Source organism: Gouania willdenowi, chromosome 1 (genome assembly GCF_900634775.1).
Source record: "Gouania willdenowi chromosome 1, fGouWil2.1, whole genome shotgun sequence".
In the NCBI taxonomy this organism is placed as follows: domain Eukaryota; kingdom Metazoa; phylum Chordata; class Actinopteri; order Blenniiformes; family Gobiesocidae; genus Gouania; species Gouania willdenowi.
The window spans coordinates 23376289-23400383 of record NC_041044.1 but is presented as its reverse complement, the minus strand read 5'-3'; the positions used below and the strand labels follow the sequence as shown (position 1 = coordinate 23400383).

The following is a 24095-nucleotide window of genomic DNA, read 5'->3' as shown; positions in this document are numbered from 1 at the left end:
GAATAGTGCCTCATCTTAAAATACCCAAGATTGAAAAGGAAAATCACTTTTATCTGGCACTACATTAACTAAAATGTATACAATTTGTATTATAAGTTTTTATCAGAACCCTTATTTGCAATTTTAAAATTGTAATCTAAAAAAAAAGCATAACATTTTTTAATTCTGATATATTTTCACATACATTGTAGTTATTACCATCATAAAAATATATATAGCAATAGCTTTTGATCCAATCAAATATTTTATTTTTTTTCCATTAAAATGCTAAGCATAATTTAAACATGCACACACACAAAACGAATGCATAACGTCCTCTGGCAAACTTATGGCTCTGTCATAGTAGCTTTAAAAAATCCCTTCATATAAAAAAAAAAAAAAAAAAAAAAACAATCTTGTTGAAACTCAATTTTTGGCAAAAAAGACTGTTTTCCTTTTTTTAATAAATCATACACTTGATCAATAATACCACAGACTTCAGCTTGAAAACTAAAGCAAACACTTTTACCAAACAAATTTGTACAATATAGCGATTAAGTTAGTGCAAAGTGATGGCTTTGATCTTTGGTGCAGCAGAGGCTTCCCTTATGGTCACAGTAAATCTTCTTTGGCGTACAAGCGTCTGGAAGGCTGAAAGTCAGACTGCATCGTAGCGTTGAGGATGGGCGTGGCTGTGAACTCCACGATACAGAGGGTTGAGTCGCAGGGAGCTCCTTCCAGCTCCAGCACCGTCACATTGTTTGGTGCTGCTGTGCTGAGAATGTTCGCAGGCACAAATAGAGTCACCTGGGGGCCACGAGTCGGCCAGTAACGCCCTAAATTAAATCCGTTTATCCAGATCTGCCCCTGAATAACAACAAAGAAACAGAGTCAGAAGTATGATTACAGTAATCATATTCATTTATTATTCAAGTTAAAACTAATTAAAATATTGGGAGGGAATTGATGTTTAATCTGCATTGCGTGTCATTTAAGCATTGTTTATTAGTAACGCTTTAATCAATGTTTAAGGCAGAAAAGCAGCTTCATTTTCAATAGTGTGTGTGTGTGTGTGTGTGTGTCAGGGTCAATTTATATGCTGCTTTTTGCCTTTCTAATTGCCTTACGGGGATGATTAAAGTTTTTTTCTGATTCGGATTACATTTTTCAGTTACAATTAAGTTTTCAATTATAATTACAGTGGCCAGTATTTTTTCCAATTACAATTATTTTTTATCCTCAGAAAGTCAATTATAATTAATCACAATTATCCATCCATCCATTTTCTGACCCACTTGTTTCTGTGTTTCAGGGTGGCGGGGGTCTGCCGGTGCCTATCTCCGGCTCACGCTGGGCAATAGGCGGGGCTACACCCTGGACAGGGCCCCAGTTAATCACAATTACTGAGTCTGAAATAAATAACCTAATAAAACTTAACCTTCCTCTTGTGTTAGCATCTCTTATGATAACGGGTCCTAAATCTGTTGTAAAATACATTAAGAACAAATATCTATCATCTAATTTATTTCCTATTTATTGGTTGCCTTGTTAGGCTTCCTAATTAATGAAAATATAGGTTTTAATATTCTTTTTTGTGTCAGTGTACCCAAGATTTCAATTTTTTTTTTTTTTTTTTTTTTTTTTTTAAATGGTAAAATGTGGGACAGCTTGACAACTGTTCACTACATATGTGTAGAATTAACATGGCTTCCCTGTTTTGCGTTAAATTGAAATTGACAATTTTTGTTGAATTTGTATGGCAATTACAAAGTCAATTATCTGAACTAAACCACAATTTAACCACGATTACGACAGGAACAGATTTTAAAATTTACAATTACACCATAATTAATTATCAATTACAATTGACCCCAACCCAGGTGTCTGTGTGTGTGTGTGTCACGTGCCTTCCTCCAGTTGGGCAGTTTGATGTAGCTGTCCTGAGGAAGGTCTGGGATGCCGTCAGGGATCCTAAAGCTTCCCTCATAGAAGGTTGGAAGGGAAAAACCAGCAGGCTGTGGTGGTTCAGTCAAAGTCGTCGGTCCAACTCCGAGGAGACCCTGACTGACCGCTTCATCAATACTGAGACTGTACATGGTCCAGTCGGACAGCATCTCATTACCCAGAGTCAAATTAGACACCAAACCCTAAAACGAGAAGCCAAAAAAAGACCAGCGTAAGGAGCCGACATCACCTGCTGACCAACAAACTGACTTCCAGTCTGGTTCCATTAGTTCTTTAAAGAGCAGCATTAAAACAACACACAAACCTTGAAGTCGTTCATATGATTTCCGTAGTTGATCCGGCCCATGTTCTCCACTAGTAGATCCAGCTGACTGCCAGCTTCCCCAGTTACATTAATGGTTAGGGCCACGTTCCTTTCAAGGACCCCCATAGCCACCTAAATACAAACAGGATTATAGCTGATGTGGGGCAATGCCATTTTAGGCCAAACAAGACAGCAGCTGTTAGCGTTTAAACTGCTGTCAAAAATTCAGTTATCAAGACAAAAATCTGAAAACACACAAATTGCTTCAAGACAGCATGAAGACATTGGTAATTTGTTTTTAGCATCCATCACTGTCTTCATAAGTTAAGAACTGATGTTTAAAAATGACATATTTGCATTGACTTCAACTGTTTGCATGAGAGCAAAATTCAAAATGCTGTAAAAAAAAAAGAAAATGAAAAATTTTTGAGGACATTTTTTTGACATTTTCCCCTTCCATCATTTACCAGGACTTGGAAACGTTGTCATTAAAAATTGTCAAGTATATGTTTACATTACCTACTGTAGGAAAATGTGCTGTAGCAAGTTTGGTGTTGCTTGAGCAAAAAAATGTGTAAGGAGATATGTTTTATACATTATATAGTTAAAAAAAAAAAAAAAAAAAAAAGAGTAATGCGCTTTATAATTTGCAATAGGTTGAAATATAGTGTTTGAGCAACATTTTGGTAAAAATTGCTAATCTGTAGCACATAGGGTTAATTTGTTGTGATTTTCCAAATCTTGAACTTTAGAGGCTTGCTGTTGCACCACCTTAAGGCAATCTGGCATAGAACTGGACCTTTCTGCAAAATGTAGTGATTTTTCACACATGGAAAGTATAACTTCCTCGAAAGAATAAGAATATGAAAAATAAGAAATAGATACCGGGAATCTTTTAAAACACAGTACACGTATTTCACCTAAATATATGTAAATGATGAGTGGATAAACCATTTTATCCGCGTTAGATTACAAAATTGACGGTTGTTTGCGATGCTAAACGTCTCAGACTCACTCCATTGACAGACACGTAAGCTCGATCATGAATCCCGTTGAGAGGAGATGACAGCGGAGTGGAATTGTTGTAGTTAACGGGCAGCGTAGTCCTGTAGAGTACATAACCAAAGGCCTGGGGACATAAAAATGACATTAGTGCTGATAATTATCTAATGACATGGACAGTCTGATAGAAAACCTGGACACGTACCTGATTCAGTTCAATGAAAGTCTGAGGATAAACGCTTTTAACAGGACCAGAAAAGGAGAGCGTTTCCAGGGAATCAGACACCGTTTGGAGCTGGAAGTAAGACACACACAGACACACACAGACACACACACACGTTTATGAGTAAAATACGTTCGGTAATAATTTTGGCTGAAAAATAAAAATAGATCTAGAACAACACACAACTGCAATAGAGATAGTTAGATGTATTTTTTTCCTGTTTGACATGCTTCATAATCAGACAAAGGTAACCTTTTATTTTGAAATCTCATTATGTATTTATTAAGTGAAAGAAAAAAAGAAACATTGAGGTTTTAAGTAAAACTCTTAAATTACTGAGATTAATCACAATTCTGTACAGGTGAGATAAGTTTCTCCATCCAAAATGAAGAATCACTTACTTGGAGTCAGTCTGACAACATGAAAGAAGGTAAAAGAAACACATTTTTAAGAAGATAAAAAACAAATTGACAAAAGAAAATTTTTAAAATTTAAAAATTGTTTGAAGTGTTTTGGCATGAACTCTAACACGCCGCTCCTGCTGAAAAAGATTCCAATGTGGTTTAATGAAAATCCATAATCTACATCCCTACAATCATTTTAAATTATAGTTTAAACAAGCAACTATTCTTTGTCTTATATCACATTTGTTTCATGATATAAACCTTGTCATTACAACCTATGAAAATGCGTTTTCACATTTCGTTACATACTTTCTTCATTGAAACAGCACCATAGGCGTACTTAGGGGTTGTTGGCGGTAATGGCCCTTCTGGAATCTTACGATACTGTGAAGAAAGCATTAAAATATTTGGTCAGAGTGACAATGATTTCGCTGTGAGTGCCTCTTCACAGCGTGTGGTTAAGATTACAGATTGAGTGCTTAAATTACTGCTCTGCTTTCGTACCATTCTGATCACCTCTCGTAAGGCAAAGTACTTCTCCGTGAGGTCTCCGGCCTCTGAGAGCGGAGCGTCGTAGTCATAGCTTGTAGGCTGTGGGCTGTAAGGCCCGTTGGCACCTGTAGTTTAAGAACAGTTATGACTTTGAGAGAAAATGGTAAAAATGGCAAATGGACTTGATTTAATATAGCGCTTTATCACCACATTGAAGCAGTCTCAAAGCGCTTTACATATCAACTCATTCACCCATTCACTCTCACATTCACACACCAGTGGGACAGGACTGCCATGCAAGGCGCTAGTCGACCACTGGGAGCAACTTTTGGGTTCAGTGTCTTGCCCAAGGACACTTCGACACATAGTCAGGTACTGGGATCGAACCCCCAACCTCTCGATCAGAAGACGACCCACTACCACCTGAGCCATGGTCGCCCCTGACATCTGAACAAACCAGTCTGACAACATCAACTCACCATTCCAGTATTCAAAGTTGGTCCCTCCAATGAACATGTACCTGTGGGAGGATCAGTGAGAGTCAGGTGCTTGTGTTGAACTGTAATAACCTTATTGATAATTCAATAGAGCTCGAAAACAAAACCCATGAAGCTAAAAACAAACATCAGATAGAAAGTTTGACCAACACAATGGCATGGACGTTTGTGCTGTAAAACATCTATGAAACCAAAACAGCAAAAACTAAAGTATTTACAGCACAAACGAAGCACAAACAAACACGACCATTCTGGGTCAATTTGGAGCAGATGGGGGGGGCTGAGTGACCTCAGAAAGACCTACTGTATATAATAATCTTTAATAACTCAAAAATCAAAATAGCACAAAAAACTTTATACAGCACACACCAAATCTGCTAATCTGAGTGTACATTTGGTCGTACAACAGGACCAACGTGTGATTTATGATACATTCGTATCTGATAGGGATGTAACGATTCACTCAACTCCCTATACGATTCGATTCACGATACGATTCTCACGATTTATTTTACAAAATGGGACTGTAGACAAATGATTTAAAAATATTCCTTTATTTATTTATAGAAAATACTGTATTATTTTCCTTTTATTTTTCATTGTCAAAAGAATCCCTTGATAAACTATTCAAAACAATGCAATTTAACTAAAAATAAATCTTGAAGGAAATAAATAAAGGAATAATACAAATGAAGAAGAAGCCTATTAAATTAAATTCTGGTTCTATAATAAACAATGCAAAACTGCATAATAGTTCTTTTTCTTTTTAAAAGTGCAACTGAAAATGTATTTTGTGCCTTAACAAAAACAGTCATTGACCTGTATTTACGTCAAATAATTGTTTGGACCAGCAGAGGGCGTTGGTAACCCAGTGGTCGGTTGCCATGCAGATATTCTGTGCAGTGAAGAAGAGATGCTATTTGCTAGCAGACAGAGCTAATAGAAAAACATGACTTTTACAGATATTCTTTTGGTGCTAAAGGGGTAAGGAAACATTTATGAACATATTTTAGAGTAGAAGGCGGCCAGAAAGAAAGTAGTAGCAGATTCCGCCCGCCGCCTCAGCATTTGGACAAGAGAAGGATAAATATATAGCGCCCTCTGCTGTTTAAAAAAGTACTGCAATTCAATTTTCAGAAAATCGATATCAATCGTGATACCTATGAATCAATTTTTAACTGCCTTACGATTAATCGTTACATCCCTAGTATCTGACTAATCCCAGCGTACAAATGATCAGGTGTTGATAAATGCGGCGGCTGAATTTCATCGTCATTAACATCTTACGCCCTCAAATCTTCCTGATCTCGAAGCCCCGCCCACTGAGGTCAAACAAACATTGGCAAAGAAATAAACATTTCAAAGATGAAAATCAGCATTCTCACAGCTGAAGTGAAGAAAAACAAATATTTGCTTTTCAGTAGTATGAAAACTGGAATTTGAGGAGCTGATTTTAAAAGCTGTGTGCAAGAGAATAACAGAGAAAGTGAACATCCTTTGAATTCAATTCTCAATACTAACTGAACCAATGGCTGATTGCGGTTTAAATTAAATTTTGCGATCTGATCGTAGTGTACACCAGAGGCAAGAGTACTAGTCTTCAGTACTCAGATAGAAGTGTAGATGCTTGAATACAAAATGACTCTGGTAAAAGTAAAAGCATTGAAGTTGCTCCCTTACTTGAGTAAAAGTAAATGCTACTAAATGTACTTAAGTAAAAAAGTAAAAGAAATGTCTCAAGACAGAGGTTTTATACCAATAAACTCAGAACTTGTAGAAAACTGGCACATGGAAACAAGTTAAATCTGTTACCTTTGAACACCTGAATAATTTAACACTCATAAATAAAATGTTTCAAGAAAAAATGCAAATGCTCAATAAAACCCAGAGCATCCAGGTTTGAGTCTTTTCACCTTGTGACGTCATCTTGGTCTTAAAAGTAACAAGTCAATTCTTAAATGTAAAGAGTAGAAAGTACAGATATTTGTTTGACAAAGTAAGGAGTAAAAGCAAAAAGTCACCCAAAAAATAAATACTCAAGTAAAGTACAGATACTAGAAAAAATTACTTAAGTATTTGTACATTGTTACTTGTCACCTCTGGTGTACGCTCATGTCAGAATTGATAAATACCGAAGTTTGTTTTAATTTGGTCAAAGGCACGTTGTACTCTGAGATCTGAACGTACAAACGGTTGATAAATGAGGGCCAAGGTGAGAGAAGAGTTAACAAGTGTGTGTTTTCTGTCGACTCACAGGTTGACATTGGCTCCCACGGCGAGGATGTTATTGAGGGATTTGGCCACAGCAACTGAGGACACCACAGAGTGATTCGACCCCCAGTGATCCAACCAGCCCGTGTAAAACTCAGAGTTGACCTGAGGCGTGAAAGGCCACGTTACGACTCACATCACTCACATGCAAAATCAAACAGTGAAGGAGAGGCTAACCAGAGGTCCATGAGGTTCGGCGTATCGCTGGGCGGCAAAGGCTTTACTAATATTTGAACCTGCACCAAAGAAAAGACAGAGCCAACCTTTATTAGTGAAACTAAATGAATGATCAGGAATTTGGATGATAAAAAGTAGAGCAATAGCCCATCATCAACACCTCTTATTGAAACTCATATTTATTCTGGTTCAGTTAATGTGAAGTAAAAACCAAAGAGCCTAAGCTTTATCTTTTTATGTCCGTTTCTCAACTTTGTACAAGATTATTCATTGGTGTTACCTTGTACATGAAATGTACAAGGTAACAAAATAATAAAAATTAGGCTTGCTCTCGTTTTAGTTAAGGGTTGATGTTTTTTGTTTTTTTTCCCTTGTTTTACACCCTTGAAACCCATTTCCATGAGCATATGAATCTTCCCTTTTGGTATAAATAGGCTAGTATAATATATATTCATAAAACAGAATAATTCAACCAGAGTAATATTTCTTATTGATATATACATAAATACAAGTAATATCCCTTTAACTGTGGGCACAACCATTTCAAAGAGTTCAGCCAATGAAAGGTCATGTATTATGTTGATGTCACGTTACTATAACTCTTTTGTATTTCCGTCACCATAGAAAATCGCTTTCAATCTGACGTTTTAGCGCTTAGGCAAAGCAAATTTATTTGTAGAGCGCATTTTATGGGTTATACAACCTATGTAAAAACCTCTTTATACATGATTAAAAAGTGCAACAGAAAACATTCAACAGCTTAAAAATCAGTAAGAACATCAAAATCAGCAGTAAAAACATAAAATCAGCAGTAAAAGCATGAAATCAACCATAACATGATTAAAAATCTCCCTCTGGCATAGGCACTAAAGTAGAGAAAACGAGTGCCTTTACGTGTCATTCAGTTTCTTGGTTGTTATGACATTATTACTAAGAAGATCACACTAACATCATCGTCTTTTTAAACTGTCGTTGTAATTTGGGTTGAGTACCTCATTAAGTATTCTAGTCTTGATTGCAGTTTAAAGAATTGAAAATGTAAATTACAAAAATTTCAGCATGTCATAGGTTTTTATTAATAACATTTTCTTTTCTAAAAATACATTTTTAGCGTGTGAAAATGGTAGGTAGCTAATATTTTTGTAAAACCATTTGCCTCAGCCTGTAAACAAAGTTAACATCAGCAGAAAAAAAAATTATCATTATTATTAATATAATTAATTTAGAAATAATAGCATTAGCTAACTGCTACCTTTGCTATTAAACTGAGAGTTTTATTCTAGCAATACAAACAGGAAGTAGAGTGATGTCGAAATAACATTTGATATTTTTGTTGGTTAAATTGTTATTTTTTACGAGGATTTAACAATCGACACCAAGATATTTGGCTGTATTATCTGACAGACACTGACCTGGGCCAAAGTCAACGGTGGCGTAAAGGTCTTGTATGGATCCACACTTGAGGAAGCGCAGCCCGGCCCCGTCTGTGGTGAACAGAACCACTTCTTTTCCCAGGTAAGACCTGAACAGCTTGGTCAGGTGACGCAGGTAGTTGTAGTCACAGGCAAAGTAACTGCCGTATTCATTCTCCACCTGTTGGAAAAAAAGAATTCACTAAGGAATCCTGAGTGTAACACACACACACACAATAACACACACGTCAGGACTCACCTGTACTGTAATGATGGGGCCACCATTCTGATAGAGATAAGGCTTTATCATAGGCAACAGCTTCCCCATCCATGTATCCACAGCATCAATGTAATCTACAGATATGTGATACATCAGATTATTACGCACACATACACACACACACACACAGTTAGTTCATCACTTATTCTGACGCTTCTCACCTGGATCCGAAGAACGCAGCACAATATTTTTCTTACTGAGTAGCCAGGCAGGCAGACCGCCCTGAGTCAGCAGAATCACAGAGCAAATTTAAAAGGAGGACTGGAGTTAGATCTATCTTTTGTTGATGCATTTATCGTTTTAAAGGATTTCATGTTTTCTGCCGTTTTATGATTATAGAATAGTAATGTAAATCAACTCTGAGGAAAAAAGATCTCCCAGAGTCTCTCATACATCTCATCAGCAACAAGGGTGGTCAAAATCAAATATTGAGCCTAACTCACCATGTCCCACTCTCCACATATATACGGACCTGGTCGAAGGATAACCAGTAAGCCAATATCCTGGGCCAGTTTAAGGAAATATTCTACATCTCTGTCCCCACTGAAGCTGTATCTGCCTGGAGACACCTCGTGGTAATTCCAAGGAATGTATCTGAGCATAAAAACATCAACTTTAGCCTTTATCATGTATGTACACGCAGACAACACACTGAAAACACAAACTATTACGCCCATTGCAGATCAACTTTTACCAACAGAGTTCAGAAAGACCATAATAAAACAGAGCAAATGAAATGAGATAAACAGTGCTCATCTGTAAACTCACGTTTGGATGGCGTTCAGTCCCGCCATGTACATCTTAAGAAGCCGATCTTTCCAGTAGACCCTTGGGATCCTGCTGTAGTGGATACTCCCAGATATATAACGGAAATTCTCTCCATCCTTACTGAAGCTGTCATTGTGGTAGTCCACGCTAAAGGAAGGTTGTCCCAGCTGGTGATCAACACAACAACCACAGCTGTGATCAACATGGAACTGTTCCTAGAAACATAATCTCATCATTTATTGCATTTAAACACCTGCATGAGGATGGCTTGATCCACCTTGACTAGGTCAATAATTGATAGGAACATTGATTCTGAGGCATTATTACTTTAAGAGCCATGAGCTTTTATTGAAAAAAATGGCACTCTGAGCCTAAGAACCAAAAGTTTAGGTTATGTATATAACCCCGGTTCTATGAGTAATATGAGTGAGATGTCTCACTATGGGATGAAACCTCTGTCTGCATTCCTCAGAAGAATTTATTTCAATCTGCCAATCTTGATTTGTCAGTGAAGCTAGCGGGAAACCCACCTCCTATAAAAGGAGGACGCGGACAGACGTGCACCATTCAAAATAAGCACATCTTCTCCTCGTTCGAGCAAGAAGGGTAGTCTGGTGAGACATATTACTCACAGAATCAGGGTTATATACATAACAAAAGTTCTATTTCATAATATTTCGTGACATGTCTCACTATGGGATATGGAAACTCCCGTAGTGCAGACATGCTTATTGAGCGGTAGCAGCCACCAGGGCAGAAATCTGATCACATCAGGACAGTAAAACCGCCTGTGCACGCAGACCCTCGGCTCTCCATTGCCGCACAGTCGAGGGATGAGGCACCTGACACGGGGGTTTTCCCAGTGAACGGACGGTCCTTACAGGGACAAGCTACTTCCACGAGCATCTCAGGAAAGACGGGAAGGATTTGTCTCGCAGTGCCCAATGAAAAGGGGAGCTTCTTTTTCAATCTTAAAAATTACACAATGATGATAACAAATGCTACAAGTTTCAATTAAAAAAAGGAACATTTATTAAAATAACAGAAGTGAGTTAGAACGACACCAAGTAAAAAATATTTAACAAATAATAAAAAACAGGGGATGTAGAACAAGAACAAGTAAAAAATAGAGTGAGACATCACATGAAACATTATGAAATAGAACTGTTCGTGCTTGTCCGGAAAATAGCTTTGACAAGAGTTGGCCTGACTGAAGATATATTTTATTAACAGGATTATTGAGTATAAAGATATATAAATATAGTATTAAAAACAAAAAGAAACCATGAATAATAGTCCATTCCAACACAACCTCAGAACATAAATTAGCAGAGGAAAATAACGTGATGTCAGATGTGCATTAAGGAAAAAAACTGTTCAAGTTTCTGTTCTAATTTGCATCAACATAATAGGAATAAATATTCAAACAAGTAGTAAACTGCTTCTCAAAGTTAAAAACTTCTTCTAAGCGGACCGCTGAGAGAAGCAGAGAGCAAGAGAGAAAGAGAACCACACACGCCAAACCTCCAGCCAGCTGCTCGTTAAATACAAGTGTGACGACAACAACACATGAAACCACGTAACAACGTTGGCTAAGTTAAACAGTTAAAAGATGCTTTGAAAGTTTAAAACTTGCCGTCGGGGTTGGAGAGCTTGCTTCACGCTCTGCTAGTTGGGGGAGGGGCTCTGCACTCTCCAGCAACACGGATCAGCCACTCTATTAATAAAGTGGATCGGCGAACGCAGCAGCCGATGCTGATACACGTGAAACGCGCAAAAATCGGCCGCCCGATGAATCGGTCGATAACTACTGTGGACAGTTAGGCTGGTAAAAAAAAAATGCAAAATAGCTGAGAGGAGAAGAGGTGTTTGAATGGTGGACTTCTGTCCCTGTCCTCCTTTTATAGGAGGTGGGTGACCCCCGAGAAGACGGACCCGCTTCACCGGCCAATCAGGATTGGCAGATTGAAATAAATGCTTCTGAGGAATGCAGACAGAGGTTGCATCCTATAGTGAGACATCTCACAAAATATTATGAAATAGAACACACATTTTTTCAACGAGAAAAACACAATTTAGGCTTTTTCTTCCCAAAAAATAAGGTGCATGTTGTATTTTGAAGGTAGAGGCTTAGATTTATTAGGTATTTATGGTGAAAACCATTGTTATATGTCAGGATAACAGAATATTAATATATGTGGTTATAATGGGAGTCAATGGGACCAAATCGGTCCCGAACACAAAGAGTGTCAGTACATTTTATATCTCCTGTTCAATACATGTTGCAATAAAAGTGATCAAGGAATTATGGACATGACATTACATGAGAACTTCTGACCAAGGTTCATACAATGAGTATTTAAACTGAATGAGATATTGAGAATTTAAAAAACTAAAAAAGCAGAAAGTACACGTTTGGTCCCCAAAGGTGCCCTGTGGGTTAAAAGCATATATTGCTTTAGGATGTGTTGCATAATGGATCAGGGCTTTACAGCACAGGAAACACATCAGGTGACTTGTGGCTGTAACATATGACAACGTGAACTGTGGACTCAAGAAAGGAAAACATTGCACCTGAAATGATCTTTTGTTAACTTTGTTTATGCCCCTATCATTGTAAAGCCCTCAACATGACAAACACCAAAAACCTGCAATAAATAATAAGTAGAAATGACCATGACATGTACAATCGTTACAGCGTTGTGGTAAGTAAAGTTTAATTTCTCTATTTTAATTCGACATTTCCATGTCGTGTTTGATACAATTAATTTTGAGTCACTCTTTTCTCGTAAAACAAAAAAGTAAGAAAATTGATCATTTGTAAATAAAAAAAAAAAAAAAAAAATATATATATATATATATATATATATATATTCAGGCTAAAAAAAAAAATAACCAAGTCAAACTAAGTTCAGTGTCTTCTCTCCAACATTTGCACTTTTTAAAGCACCCAGAAGACCTAACTGGAGCTTTTTTAGGATCCAAATTTGGCCACAGACCCTGTGTTGGAGACCACTGCATGAATCAATGATGGAAACATGATTTTTACTCACAGACTGTCTGCACATCATCATCAGCAGCAACAGTGTGCTTCCTCCAGCTTTGAGCAGAGCCATAATAAGTCCTCAGTGTTGACTGTGACTGAAGACCAGCGTCCACTGCACCACCACTACTGGATCCCAGTCTTCCACCACTACTACTGGATCCCAGTCTGCCACCACTGCGCCTTTTTTCAATGCGGGCAGCGTCACGGGACAAGGAAGTGAAGTCATGTGATAGGCTGACGTATAGACGCTTTTACACCAATAGAAGGCGCTGTTGTTTCCTGTTAAACTGTAAATAAAGACAGTTTGCCCTACGTGTAACAGATGTTGCTATATTTTATATTAATTATATATATGTTTTGTGTGTGTATATTATTCATTGTCACACTTGCTTTGGTAATGTAAACATGTTTGTGATGCCAATAAAGCTAGTTTGAATTTAATTGACAGTCTGGCCCGTAGATGACTAATGAACTGATTATTATTATTATTATTATTATTATTATTATTATTATTATTATTATTATTATTATTATTATTATTATTATTATTATTATTATTATATAAAAATTGTTAGTTATTAAAATTATATAATAATAATAATAATAATGATGACGTTTATGTATTTGTCTGTGAACAGTCTAACTCAAACACTAATGAACTGATTATTATTATTATTATTATTATTATTATTATTATTATTATTATTATTATTATATAAAAATTGTTAGTTATTAAAATTATATAATAATAATAATAATAATAATAATAATAATAATAATAATAATAATAATAATAATAATGATTTCTGAGTGCTTTCTAGTCAGTATTTTTTGCATTTGACTTGAATGCGGGAAGTTTATTTTGAAAGTATGAACTGAACAAGGAAAGTAAGATGGAACATTGTAGTCAGTTCCATCGTAGGAAAATAAGGTCAGTAAATACAAAACAGGGATGATAGAAAATATATTTTTTCATTAACAACTGTCAACCACATTATCACAATAAACAAACAAATCACAATACATCGTTAACACTGACAATCAAAAACTAAACAGAAAATAAACAGGTCACTCAAAAGTTCCAATAAATTGGGAAAGTTTAACAGCAGGTTTAGGTCGGAAAAATGTTTACAATAGTTTTAAATATTTTCAGCTAATTTAGAAAATATGAAAAATATGGCTTCAAAAAATATTCACTCTTTTTTTTTTTATTTTAAAACCAAATTTATCTTGATAAGATAGAAAACTAAAACCTTGGCCCAAATCCAATCCAATCCTCAACGGTCTCACTATGACGTATTAATATTAAAAGAGCCAATCGATTTGACTGATTTCAAAATAAAATAAAAAAAGACAGATTTGAAATAAAATGTGATGAAAAGTTATGAAAACGTATTTTACACTACGCCTTCGCAATAGAATATATTATGCCGTACCTACATCAATGTACAGTATGTCATTTATGTAATGTTTTTAGTTCCCACAGTAACACATCGACCTCTATTATCTAGATGCAGTTCCCCTGCTGGCCTCTAGGTGGTGGTGCTGTGTTAATGTGTTGAATCTGTCCACGACGTCACCGGAAATTACGCAATAAACCCTGCGCCTTGATTACACGTGGGTCCATAGTAGAGTCACTCTTGAAGTGTGAGTCTGAAAGTTTTTGTAGGAAGGATGTCAAAAAGGAGAAAAACCATCACTGAGGAAACCAGCGTCCATGAAGAGGGACCAGAGGAAGAACAGGACCCTCCAGAGACCAGGCGGACCCGGAGCGGCCGCAGGATCCGGACTCCTGCCCCTGAACTCCCGACCAGGACTCCCAGCAGGAGGACCAGGAGGTCTGTGATTCAGGAGCAGCCTGAGGTGGGGGAAACACACACGGAGGAGGCAGAGAGAGAGGACCAGGAAATGAAGGAGGAGACACAAACCATTACATCATCAGAACCACAGACCCAGGATCCACCATCAGAATCGGAGAACCAGGCAACACCATTAGACCTAGAGAATCAGGATCCATCATCAGAATCACAGACCCAGGATCCATCATCAGACCTAGAGATCCAGGATCCACCATCAGATCCACAGACCCAGGCTCTACCATTAGACCTAGAGATCCAGGATCCATCATCAGAACCACAATCCCAGGATCCACCATCAGAACCACAGACCCAGGCTGCACCATCAGACCTAGAGAACCAGGCTCCACCATCAGAACCACAGACCCAGGCTGCACCATCAGACCTAGAGAACCAGGCTCCACCATCAGAACCACAGGCCCAGACTCCATCATCAGAGGTTCAGACCCAGGTTTCATCAGGGGACAATGGAGGTCATCAGTCTGGACCTCCACCATCAGAATCCACACCAGCAAGCTCAGAGGTCATCCCCAATAAGAAACCCCGGCTAGCTCTGAGTGGGAAGCAGACCATGACGATCCCTCTGGGGAAACCAAAGTCTGGACGGGTCTGGAAGGACCGCAACAAGCAACGGTAAAGCTTCTGCACCGACTCCCTCACCTGTGTCTTCAGTCGTCTGGAGAAACCTTAGTGAAGTGAAATGTAAACATTAGGGCTGGGCAATATATCGAGATTCAATATATACCAGGTTTTCTATTTTGGCAATATAGAAAATTAGAATATCGCCTATATCTAGGCATGTTTTTCTAGCTTATTTTATATTAAAATACTTGTTTTAGGGGGTGTAATTTAAAAAAGTAGGAACAATTAGTTTAAACTGGCAAATAAAAGGGCATGACAAATCATGAATGTATTTAAATTGGCCAAAATAAGTGTGATATATGATGAAAAGAGGTTAAAAGTGACAATAATGGGTCAATATAAGCAATATCAGGTGGTAAAAGTGGTGGAAAATGTTTATAAGTGCTGAAAATATCTTGAAAGTGGAAGAAATGTGCAGAAAAGGCATTGGAATTTGATGGAGAAGTGGCAGAAATGGGAGGAATGTAGCAAAAATGTATCAAACGATGCAAAAATATGGCAAGAAAAAGTGATGAAAATAAGTTAGAATATGACAAGTTTGGTGTAGTTACAGAAAAGGGTAAAAATGAGCAAAAATAGGTTCAAATTGTTCAGAAAATATTCTGTTTCTTGAAGGCATCTGGTGACCCCCCTCCCAGTATCTCACCGCCACTAATGGGGTCCTGACCCCAAGGTTGCCTAAACAAGCCACACTACAGAACTCACTCACACGTGCTGTCCCTTCGAGGAGAAAAAGCCAACAGTTGAACATATTGTGCATTGGTTTTGTTAATAAATGTCACTGTGTGACCTTTTACATCAGCAAATTTAACCCATAATGGATTTGAATTAAAAGAAATATATAGAGATTTATTTTATATATCACTATTTTGAGAAAAAATATTGAGATATGTTGTCCATTTCGCCCAGCCCTAGTAAACATATGGGAGATCTTGGTAGTGAAGGAAAGCTCTCACACATCAGGTTATATAATGTCCTGTTAAGGTTGTTTACTTTGCTGATGGTGAGTTGTTTACCGTCCAGGTTCTCAGCGATGCTCAGAGACAAACCGCTGTGCTCCTCATGGGAGAAGAAGATGGAGGCCAGGAGGGAAAAGGAGCTGGTCAAACAGTATTCACTGCAGCTTAAAGAGGAGAAAGCCAAGCAGAAAGAGGTTGGTGTCACTTTAAGGAAGGTGATGTCGAGTCATGAGCATCTCTAATTTGTTATGCTTCACTTTTTAAAAAAACAGGACAAGAGGAAAAGAAGAGAAGAGCATTTAAAGCGTCGCGCGGAGAACGAACGCAAAGCAGAGATTGTTCAAGTGGTGAGTGAGGAACAAAGATGTGTTGGTGTATTTCATCTCAAAGCTTTAAAGCCCCAGAAAATAGTAAATGATCACCTTTTAATCACACATTATTACTTAATAGAGTGAAATACTGTTGCACAGGATAACGTTTTGGTATTAAATTACCATATTTAAATGTTTAATTTCACTAAAACATTGTGAGCTATGTGTTAAAGTGCCACAGATTTGGTGTATGGGTTGCGCAAGGTGGATTTTCCTAAAATATGACGTAATTTACATTTTACAAACGTTACATGTTATACGATCAGTTAAAAGTTGTTTTTTAGTGGCTAGTAAAATAGGATGATGATCATTTTCTATGTAATTAAAATGAAAAATCGCATAAATTGGGAGAAATAAAGTCTTCCTTATTATCTTTGCCTTTAATTAAAGTGAAACTGTGAAAATGTAGGATTTAAGAAGTGCTTTTCTAACTGGTCGTCCTATACAGTACCTATGAAGTAGCTCAGTTTCAGAAAGGTTGGTGAGCCCTGTCGTAAAGTAAGCTTCCATTTCAAATAATGACTTAGAATTCACATTGTAGTTTCTTTCATAGAAGGAAAACCTCTCATCTGTGATCTGAGAAACTGCTATATTTTTCTATTTTTGCTATTATTATAGTGTTTTTTTTGTTGTTTTTTTTGCACCATCCACCAAGTGAAATTCCTTGTCTTGTTTTTATACTGTACTTGGCAAATGAAACTGATTGTGATTTTTAAAGCATACATTGTCACCTTATCACCACTAGGGGGAGCTCACAGCCCACACTGAGAGACCGCTCTACATCCAATCCAGCTTTATTTATTATTTATGAAGCACTTAAAAAACCCAGGAAGAGGGGGGACAAAGTGCTGTACAAAAGTGCATACACTATAAGATAAGCAATAAAACAAAACAAAATCAAATAACTGTACATAAAATCAGTGCCAAAGTAAAAAGATGCATTTTGAAGAGATTTAAAAACAGGCAGAGAGGAAGTATAAGTAATTTATTTATAAAGTGCTTTTTGCAGATAAAATCACAAAGTGCTGTACAGAGCTGTGGGTTTAGATTTAGTTTTTGGGGTCTTTAGGAGACCCTGACCTGAAAACCGAAGGCTGCGCCCTGAAGTGTTGTGGCACAACAAGTCCGAGATATATTGAGGGGCCTGACAATGTGACCCTCGTAAAGTCAGAACTAAGTTTTTATATTCTATTTGAAATTTGACTGGAAGCCAGTGCAGAATAGAAATAATGGGGGTGATGTGGGAAGTTCTGGGAGCACCGGTTAAAAGTCTGGCAGCAACATTATGTAAGTTCTGGAGTCTGTTTAGGGTCAACTTATTAAAACAAGTGAAAACAGAATTACAATAGTCAATGCATGATGATATAAACGCGTGTATGACCTGTTCGAGATCTGATTTTGATAAGAAATGCCTCACTTTAGAGATATTTCTCAGGTGTTAGAAACAGTTTTTAGTCAGTTGACGACAGAGACATGGACTGATCAAACACAACCCCAAGGTTTCTGAGGCTGGTTTTAACAGATGAGCCCAAATCACCAAGGGAGTTTTTAATCAGAGGGATCTTTTTATCAGAAGTGATGATCAGAGTTTCTGTTTTGTTTTAATTCATCTGAAGATAATTTGATGACAACCAGTTTTTGATACAGGATATACAATCTAAGAACTCAAATAAAAAGTGAAACTCTGAGTCATTAAAGGAGCAGTACAACTAGATATCATCAGCATAAAAATGATAAGACACATTTTAAAACCACAGATCAACCGACCAAGAGGCATCAGATACAATAAAAACAAAACAGGCCCCAGAACAGAGCCCTGGGCTACTCCACATGACATATTAGACATAACATCGTTAATAGCAACATTAAAATTTCTTCCATTTATATAAGAGGTAAACCACTGGAGAACGGCACCAGAAAACTCAATCTCAGATTTGAGTCGATCAACCAGTATACTGTGATCTACAGTGTCAAAGGCAGCTGTCAGATCAAGTAAAACTGTAACGACCAGAGTCAACGGCCATTATTACGTCACTGGAAACTTTCAGAAGAGCAGTTTCAGTGGAGTGGATTGACACACACATCCAGAACAGGCAGCTCACAGTCCTTTTTGCAGAGTAGACCATCTCCTTTCTTTGGCTGTGATGCTACCAAACTCATAGAGCTAACAAGCAGACTTTCTATGGTGCAACGATAAAAGTTAGGGAAAACCTGAGAGTTATTTGTAAATTCCCTAAGTTTCCGCAGAAAGAAAAGATGCTGACAAGCTTTCTTGATAATGCGATTAGTGTTTTTGTCCCATCTCAGGCCATTAGACAAGTTTAAACCCAGACACTTGCACTCCTCAACAATTTGCACTTGAGTTATCAATGACAACAGGCGTGTGAGAGTTATCGCGACTAAAATCAAAAACAAGTCAACAATAGATGACATAAACTCAGGAGGTTGGTAGAATAAAACAGTAAAAAAGAGTGTTATTTCCAACCTTAAACGTCTGGAGCTCGAAGGAGTTGTACGTGTTCATGTCCAACAGTCTGCAGCTGAAAGCGTCCCGGTATACGAGCGCTAATCCTCCTCCACGTCGCGTTAGCCGCGGAGTTCCAGACGCACGGGAGCCACGTGCTGAATCCATCGTAATCCATGTGATACCTGTCATCCAGGATTTGACCTCTAGAACGCCTTTATTCTCAACAGGGGTCCACCACGTTTACCCTGTTTTTTGGCACGCTTGGTCACCTCTGAGTGGAAATAATAGTTTATTATGTCATGCGTATCAAAACATGACAAATACAACCTAGCATTTCATCTTCAAAACAATAAAACTAGTATTGATTAGGGCTGAATGATTACAGCAAAAGATCTAATTACAATTTTGATTTGATTCTGGATTTTCTTCAGATAAAGCTTCAGTGTGATATTCACAATGTATAGTAACATTTTTCAACATGACAGAAAATGACGTCATACCATCAACACTTTCAACTAAATGTAGTTTTTGTGCAGCATGGACGTAGTGAAGAATAAAGATCTGTTTAGAGCAGGGCTCACCAACCTTTCCGAAACTGTGAGCGACCTTATACGTAGGTGCTGTATAGTCTGATGGGCTACCAGTTAGAAAAACACTTCTTAAATAGTAAATTTTCACAGTTTCATTTTAGTTAGAGGTTAAGATAATAAGGATGCAAGGTTAGTAGTAACTTAAAAAAAAGTCAGAAATGTTCAAGTTTCACTGGTGCCACATCTACCCTGTAGATATTCACATATTCGGACTCGGGCAGAGCAGACCTTTCTGCTGACACCTTGTTTGGCCCGATCCGAGCACTTTTGGAAGCACTATCAATGATGAAGCCCCTTTCACATTGCCCTCTCCCATAGAAACCATACACCCCCTTTCTGCACGTGAGCGTGGTTCCAGTGCCTCTAACTGAGACGCCCCCAGTGTCTCAGAGCAGAGAGAAGTGCTTGTTTTTTCATGATTTTGAGACCTAATTTTATTTTTCATCTTTCTAATTTATCTCAGTGGTGTGACAAACTCATAGCGCAAATTTAAGCAGCAGTGTTTAACTTTATCAAGTACTAAATACATTTGTGGGTTTGAATCCTGGAAAGTAAATCAGATTTTTGATGGAGCTCATTGGTGACTTGAGCCACTGAGGGCCTCTCACATGGTCCATGCAGGTTTAGATTGTTTGAGAAACTTTATTTTGATCCTCTCTCGTTTTTATTGCAGATTCGGAACACGGCAAAGATTAAGAGGATGAAGAAGAAACAGCTCAGGAAAATAGAGAAGAGGGACACACTGGCTTTGCTGCAGAAGTCGCAGAAGCAAAAAATCCAAGCCCGAAAGAAGACAAATCAAGAGTAAAGACAGACTACCATCAGATGTTCAAGAATCAAACAATAGTTTGTTTGTGTCTCCTCTGTGTACCTTGTTTTGAACAGTGCCATACTGGGACAAGTGGATATACTGAACTGGTTAATGGAACATGTTTTTCCCAATGTTGAAATAAAAGGCTCTACAGAAGCAAAGCATTGGCCTTACTCTTGTTTCCAGAGAATAAAGCATTGTGTGAGTAAATATTGCCCAAGTCTTAAGTTTAAGTAGAAATGATTGATGTGTTGATTCCTGGCTAAAGGTAATGATTAATTAGTGTTTGACATGCTTTAAGTATTTGTCATACTCAGTGTGTTGGCAACAGCTAAACTAGCAAAGAAAGGAATTCTGGCCAAACGTGCTTATCATGGAATAATGTGTCCACAATGCTGTCAGACGACACATTTAGGAGAAAAATATTTCTATTATTACAGTAATTACTTTGGGGGCTGCATTCATGTTTTTCTTTGTATTGTATTTTGTCTGTTATCTGTTTGTAAAATGGTAAACGGACTTGATTTTATATAGCGCTTTATCCCCACACTGAAGCAGTCTCAAAGCGCTTTACATATCAGCTCATTCACCCAATCACTCTCACATTCACACACCAGTGGGACAGGACTGCCAAGGCGCTAGTCGACCACTGGGAGCAACTTAGGGTTCAGTGTCTTGCCCAAGGACACTTTGACACATAGTCAGGTACTGGGATCGAACCCCCAACCTCTCGATCAGAAGACAACCCTCTACCACCTGAGCCACGGTCGTTTGTATGCAATAAAATAATCTGAAATCCAGTTTTGATGCTGTTTTTATAGACTTTTAAAGCTTTGTGTACTGTATACTGGTGGAGACCCCTATAACATCACTTTAGTTTTAGTAACTTTAGATAGTTACCAAAAGACAATGTTAATGTGGAAAAAACATTAACAAAACTGTACGATTTACAATAGAAACTACTGAATACTATTTAGCTTTCCTGGATGTGGTAGATAATTAGTTACTGCAGTATGTAAGACTTATACATCAAATGATCATCTGAAGCACAAAATAATATCTACTAACTTCTAGCCAGCTTTGATCATAACACTGAACTTTTACATTAGGTGTCCATGTTGATGAATGCGTCACAAGACCAGGTTTGAGTCCGATGATGAATGCAAAGGGCAACGTTGTCACAAAGGCATCTGTTTTTCTCAACACCTGCACTCATTCTTCTCATTTTACAAGATACACTTATGGTAAAAATAAAATCCCTTCTCACACATTTTACACTGGAGTCTTTGTATCAACCCCCCACACACACACCTTAGCAGGTGCGTCTGTTCATCACAGACCTGTTCAGTCTGTCATTCTATTGGTTTAAGGAGAATGATCACAGGGCAGAAAATGCCTAGATTAACCAACAGTTTGTTACACCAGGGTGAGAAATGTGGAAGGAATGATCATTATTCAAACTTGTGGTGTTGTGACACTGACCCCATCATTATGTCGTCCAACATATAAAAGGTGAGAGCAGCTCAGAGGTCAGGGTAAAGATCTGCATCAGACGGAGAAGACGCGTTCACCTCAACACTGTAAGTAGCTTCAGTTTTATCAAGGTTTCTGTACTGACAAATATACATTTACAGTTTGAAATTGAACGAGTTAATCTGCAAAAGTCTATTAAGAAGTGATACTCTTCAAAGTCACTCAAATTTAATTTTACCTGAACTAAATCATGAATAATGTCATTTTCTGAACATTTATAAAAGTGGGCTTTTCTGCTTTTGCAGAATAGTTATTAATTTATATTAGGACTAATCTTCAGTTTGTGTAAAAGTAACTCTGGCACTGATTTTAATATTTTATCTAAATTATTTTACTTTTAAATTTTTTTAAAATAAACTTCATTGATAAACATTGAAGTTTTATTTTTTCTTCTTCTTTGTTTGAAGCATTTTCAATGGTTTGCTTCGGGATTTCTCAAAGATCAAACATGCTGTTGGTACTACTTTTGATACCACTCTTTATTGGTGAGTACACACGCACGCACGCACGCACACACACACACACACACACACACACACACACACACACACACACACACACACACACACACACACACACACACACACACACACACACACAGACAGACAGACAGACAGACAGACAGACAGACAGACAGACAGACAGACAGACAGACAGACAGACAGACACACACGCACACACCACACACACACAAACACACACAGACACTCACACAGACACTCACACACACAGACACACACACACACACACACACAGACACACACACAGAAACACACACATGCACGCACACGCAGGCACGCACACACACACACACACACACACACACACACACACACACACACACACACACACACACACACACACACACACACACACACACACACACACACACACACACTCCTTATCTCATCTATTCATATTGCTTATTATTATTATTATTGTTATTATTATTGTTATTGTTATTGTTATTATTATTGTTATTATTATTATTATTATTATTATTATTGTTGTTATTGTTATTGTTATTGTTATTGTTATTATTATTGTTATTATTATTATTATTAATAATATTATTGTTATTATTAATAATATTATTGTTATTAATATTAATATTAATAATAATATTAATATTATTGTTATTATTATTATTGTTATTATTATTATTGTTATTATTATTATTATTATGAATAATAATAATAATAATAATAATATTCTAACTAATGCTGTCCACAGCTTCAGTGGACATGGAGTCCACAGCTGGGACCACTAATATGGCTACCACTAATGTCGCAACCACTAATGGCGCTACCACGAAAGCTGTTACCACTAAAGCCGTTTCCAAGGCAACGACCCAAAAAGCCACCACGGCCGCTGCAACAACCGCAGCACCCAACTCTTCAACCAACTCGTCAACCAACACCACGTCCAACACGGTAACCATTCACCCTGGGGTGACCTACATCAGCAGCGTGCTGCTGGGATTCATCAGCCTCCATGTCTTTAAGCTCTTTGTAACATTGTAACTTGTGTTGTGGTTCTGTAACTGCTTTTGTTCAGGTTGTTGTTGTTGATGATGTTTTGCCTGATGCCAAACAATACAAAGAGCGCTGTTGTTGATGGTTCTTTCAAACCTGAATGATACTAAGTGCTAAACAAATTAAATTAAATAAAGCCTCGAACAAATTTCTATTTAAAAATATATGTATTTAAAATATGTATTTAAATTTGGAGTATTTTGTTGTAAAACTGTAAGAGTGACTGCCCTTTATGGGTCTAAACCCAGCTATTACAATAAAATGTTGCTATTGGCTGAGAATGGTGGTTTTTGATGTTTTGGTGACTTCTGACATCATGAACCAGCACTTTTAGCCCCGCCCCTTCTATAAAACTAGCACCTGGACTCTGCAGTGAGTAGGTTGGATGGAGAGAAATAAGGAGAGGTAATAGTCAGTATTGAATGGGTAGTTAGCATAGCATTGATTGTTTTTTGGAGATTTTATTGTATATCGACTGGATGTGTATAACTGCTCAAGCCCCGCCCACAAA

At 37.5% G+C, this 24095-nt stretch overlaps 2 protein-coding genes and 1 long non-coding RNA gene across 4 annotated transcripts; 2 read left to right on the top strand and 1 right to left on the bottom strand.

Annotated features, from left to right (window-relative positions):
* Positions 1-423: 423 nt before the first annotated feature.
* Positions 424-13029, bottom strand: glb1 (galactosidase, beta 1). Its single transcript, XM_028475055.1, has 16 exons — positions 12828-13029; positions 9775-9941; positions 9450-9600; positions 9168-9228; positions 8986-9080; positions 8727-8907; positions 7315-7373; positions 7121-7242; positions 4849-4889; positions 4382-4494; positions 4187-4261; positions 3456-3545; positions 3264-3377; positions 2249-2380; positions 1887-2126; positions 424-846 (listed from the first exon to the last, which is right to left on the bottom strand). Exons 1-16 carry the CDS (start codon positions 12888-12890, stop codon positions 592-594), a joined length of 1959 nt encoding a protein of 652 aa, XP_028330856.1. The 5' UTR covers positions 12891-13029; the 3' UTR covers positions 424-591.
* A 1360-nt stretch (positions 13030-14389) lies between these two features.
* Positions 14390-21125, top strand: ccdc86 (coiled-coil domain containing 86). 2 transcript variants are annotated; one of them, XM_028464449.1, is made up of 5 exons: positions 14390-14826; positions 14962-15309; positions 16342-16471; positions 16550-16624; positions 20379-21125. In XM_028464449.1, the coding sequence occupies exons 1-5, from the start codon at positions 14495-14497 to the stop codon at positions 20511-20513; spliced, it is 1020 nt and encodes a 339-aa protein (XP_028320250.1). In that variant the 5' UTR covers positions 14390-14494; the 3' UTR covers positions 20514-21125. The 2 variants fall into 2 exon arrangements, with proteins under 2 accessions (XP_028320250.1, XP_028320171.1); XM_028464370.1 differs by having other exon boundaries at positions 14392-15309; positions 20379-21122.
* Positions 21126-21857: 732 nt separating this feature from the next.
* Positions 21858-23606, top strand: LOC114474614 (uncharacterized). Its single transcript, XR_003675383.1, has 3 exons — positions 21858-22096; positions 22457-22534; positions 23283-23606. It is a non-coding gene; the product is annotated as an uncharacterized LOC114474614 (long non-coding RNA).
* Positions 23607-24095: the final 489 nt, after the last annotated feature.

Bases quoted from the DNA above. Each gene is read 5' to 3' on its own strand.
- glb1 (XM_028475055.1), bottom strand. From the start codon at position 12,890: ATGGCTCTGCTCAAAGCTGGAGGAAGCACACTGTTGCTGCTGATGATG. The intron at 7,243-7,314 runs GTTAGCCTCTCC...TTCACGCCTCAG, and splicing joins CCGAACCTCATGGACCTCTG to GTCAACTCTGAGTTTTACAC. The intron at 3,378-3,455 runs GTACGTGTCCAG...TTATGTCCCCAG, and splicing joins CTTTCATTGAACTGAATCAG to GCCTTTGGTTATGTACTCTA.
- ccdc86 (XM_028464370.1), top strand. From the start codon at position 14,495: ATGTCAAAAAGGAGAAAAACCATCACTGAGGAAACCAGCGTCCATGAA. The intron at 16,472-16,549 runs GTTGGTGTCACT...TTAAAAAAACAG, and splicing joins AGAAAGCCAAGCAGAAAGAG to GACAAGAGGAAAAGAAGAGA. The intron at 16,625-20,378 runs GTGAGTGAGGAA...TTTTTATTGCAG, and splicing joins AAGCAGAGATTGTTCAAGTG to ATTCGGAACACGGCAAAGAT.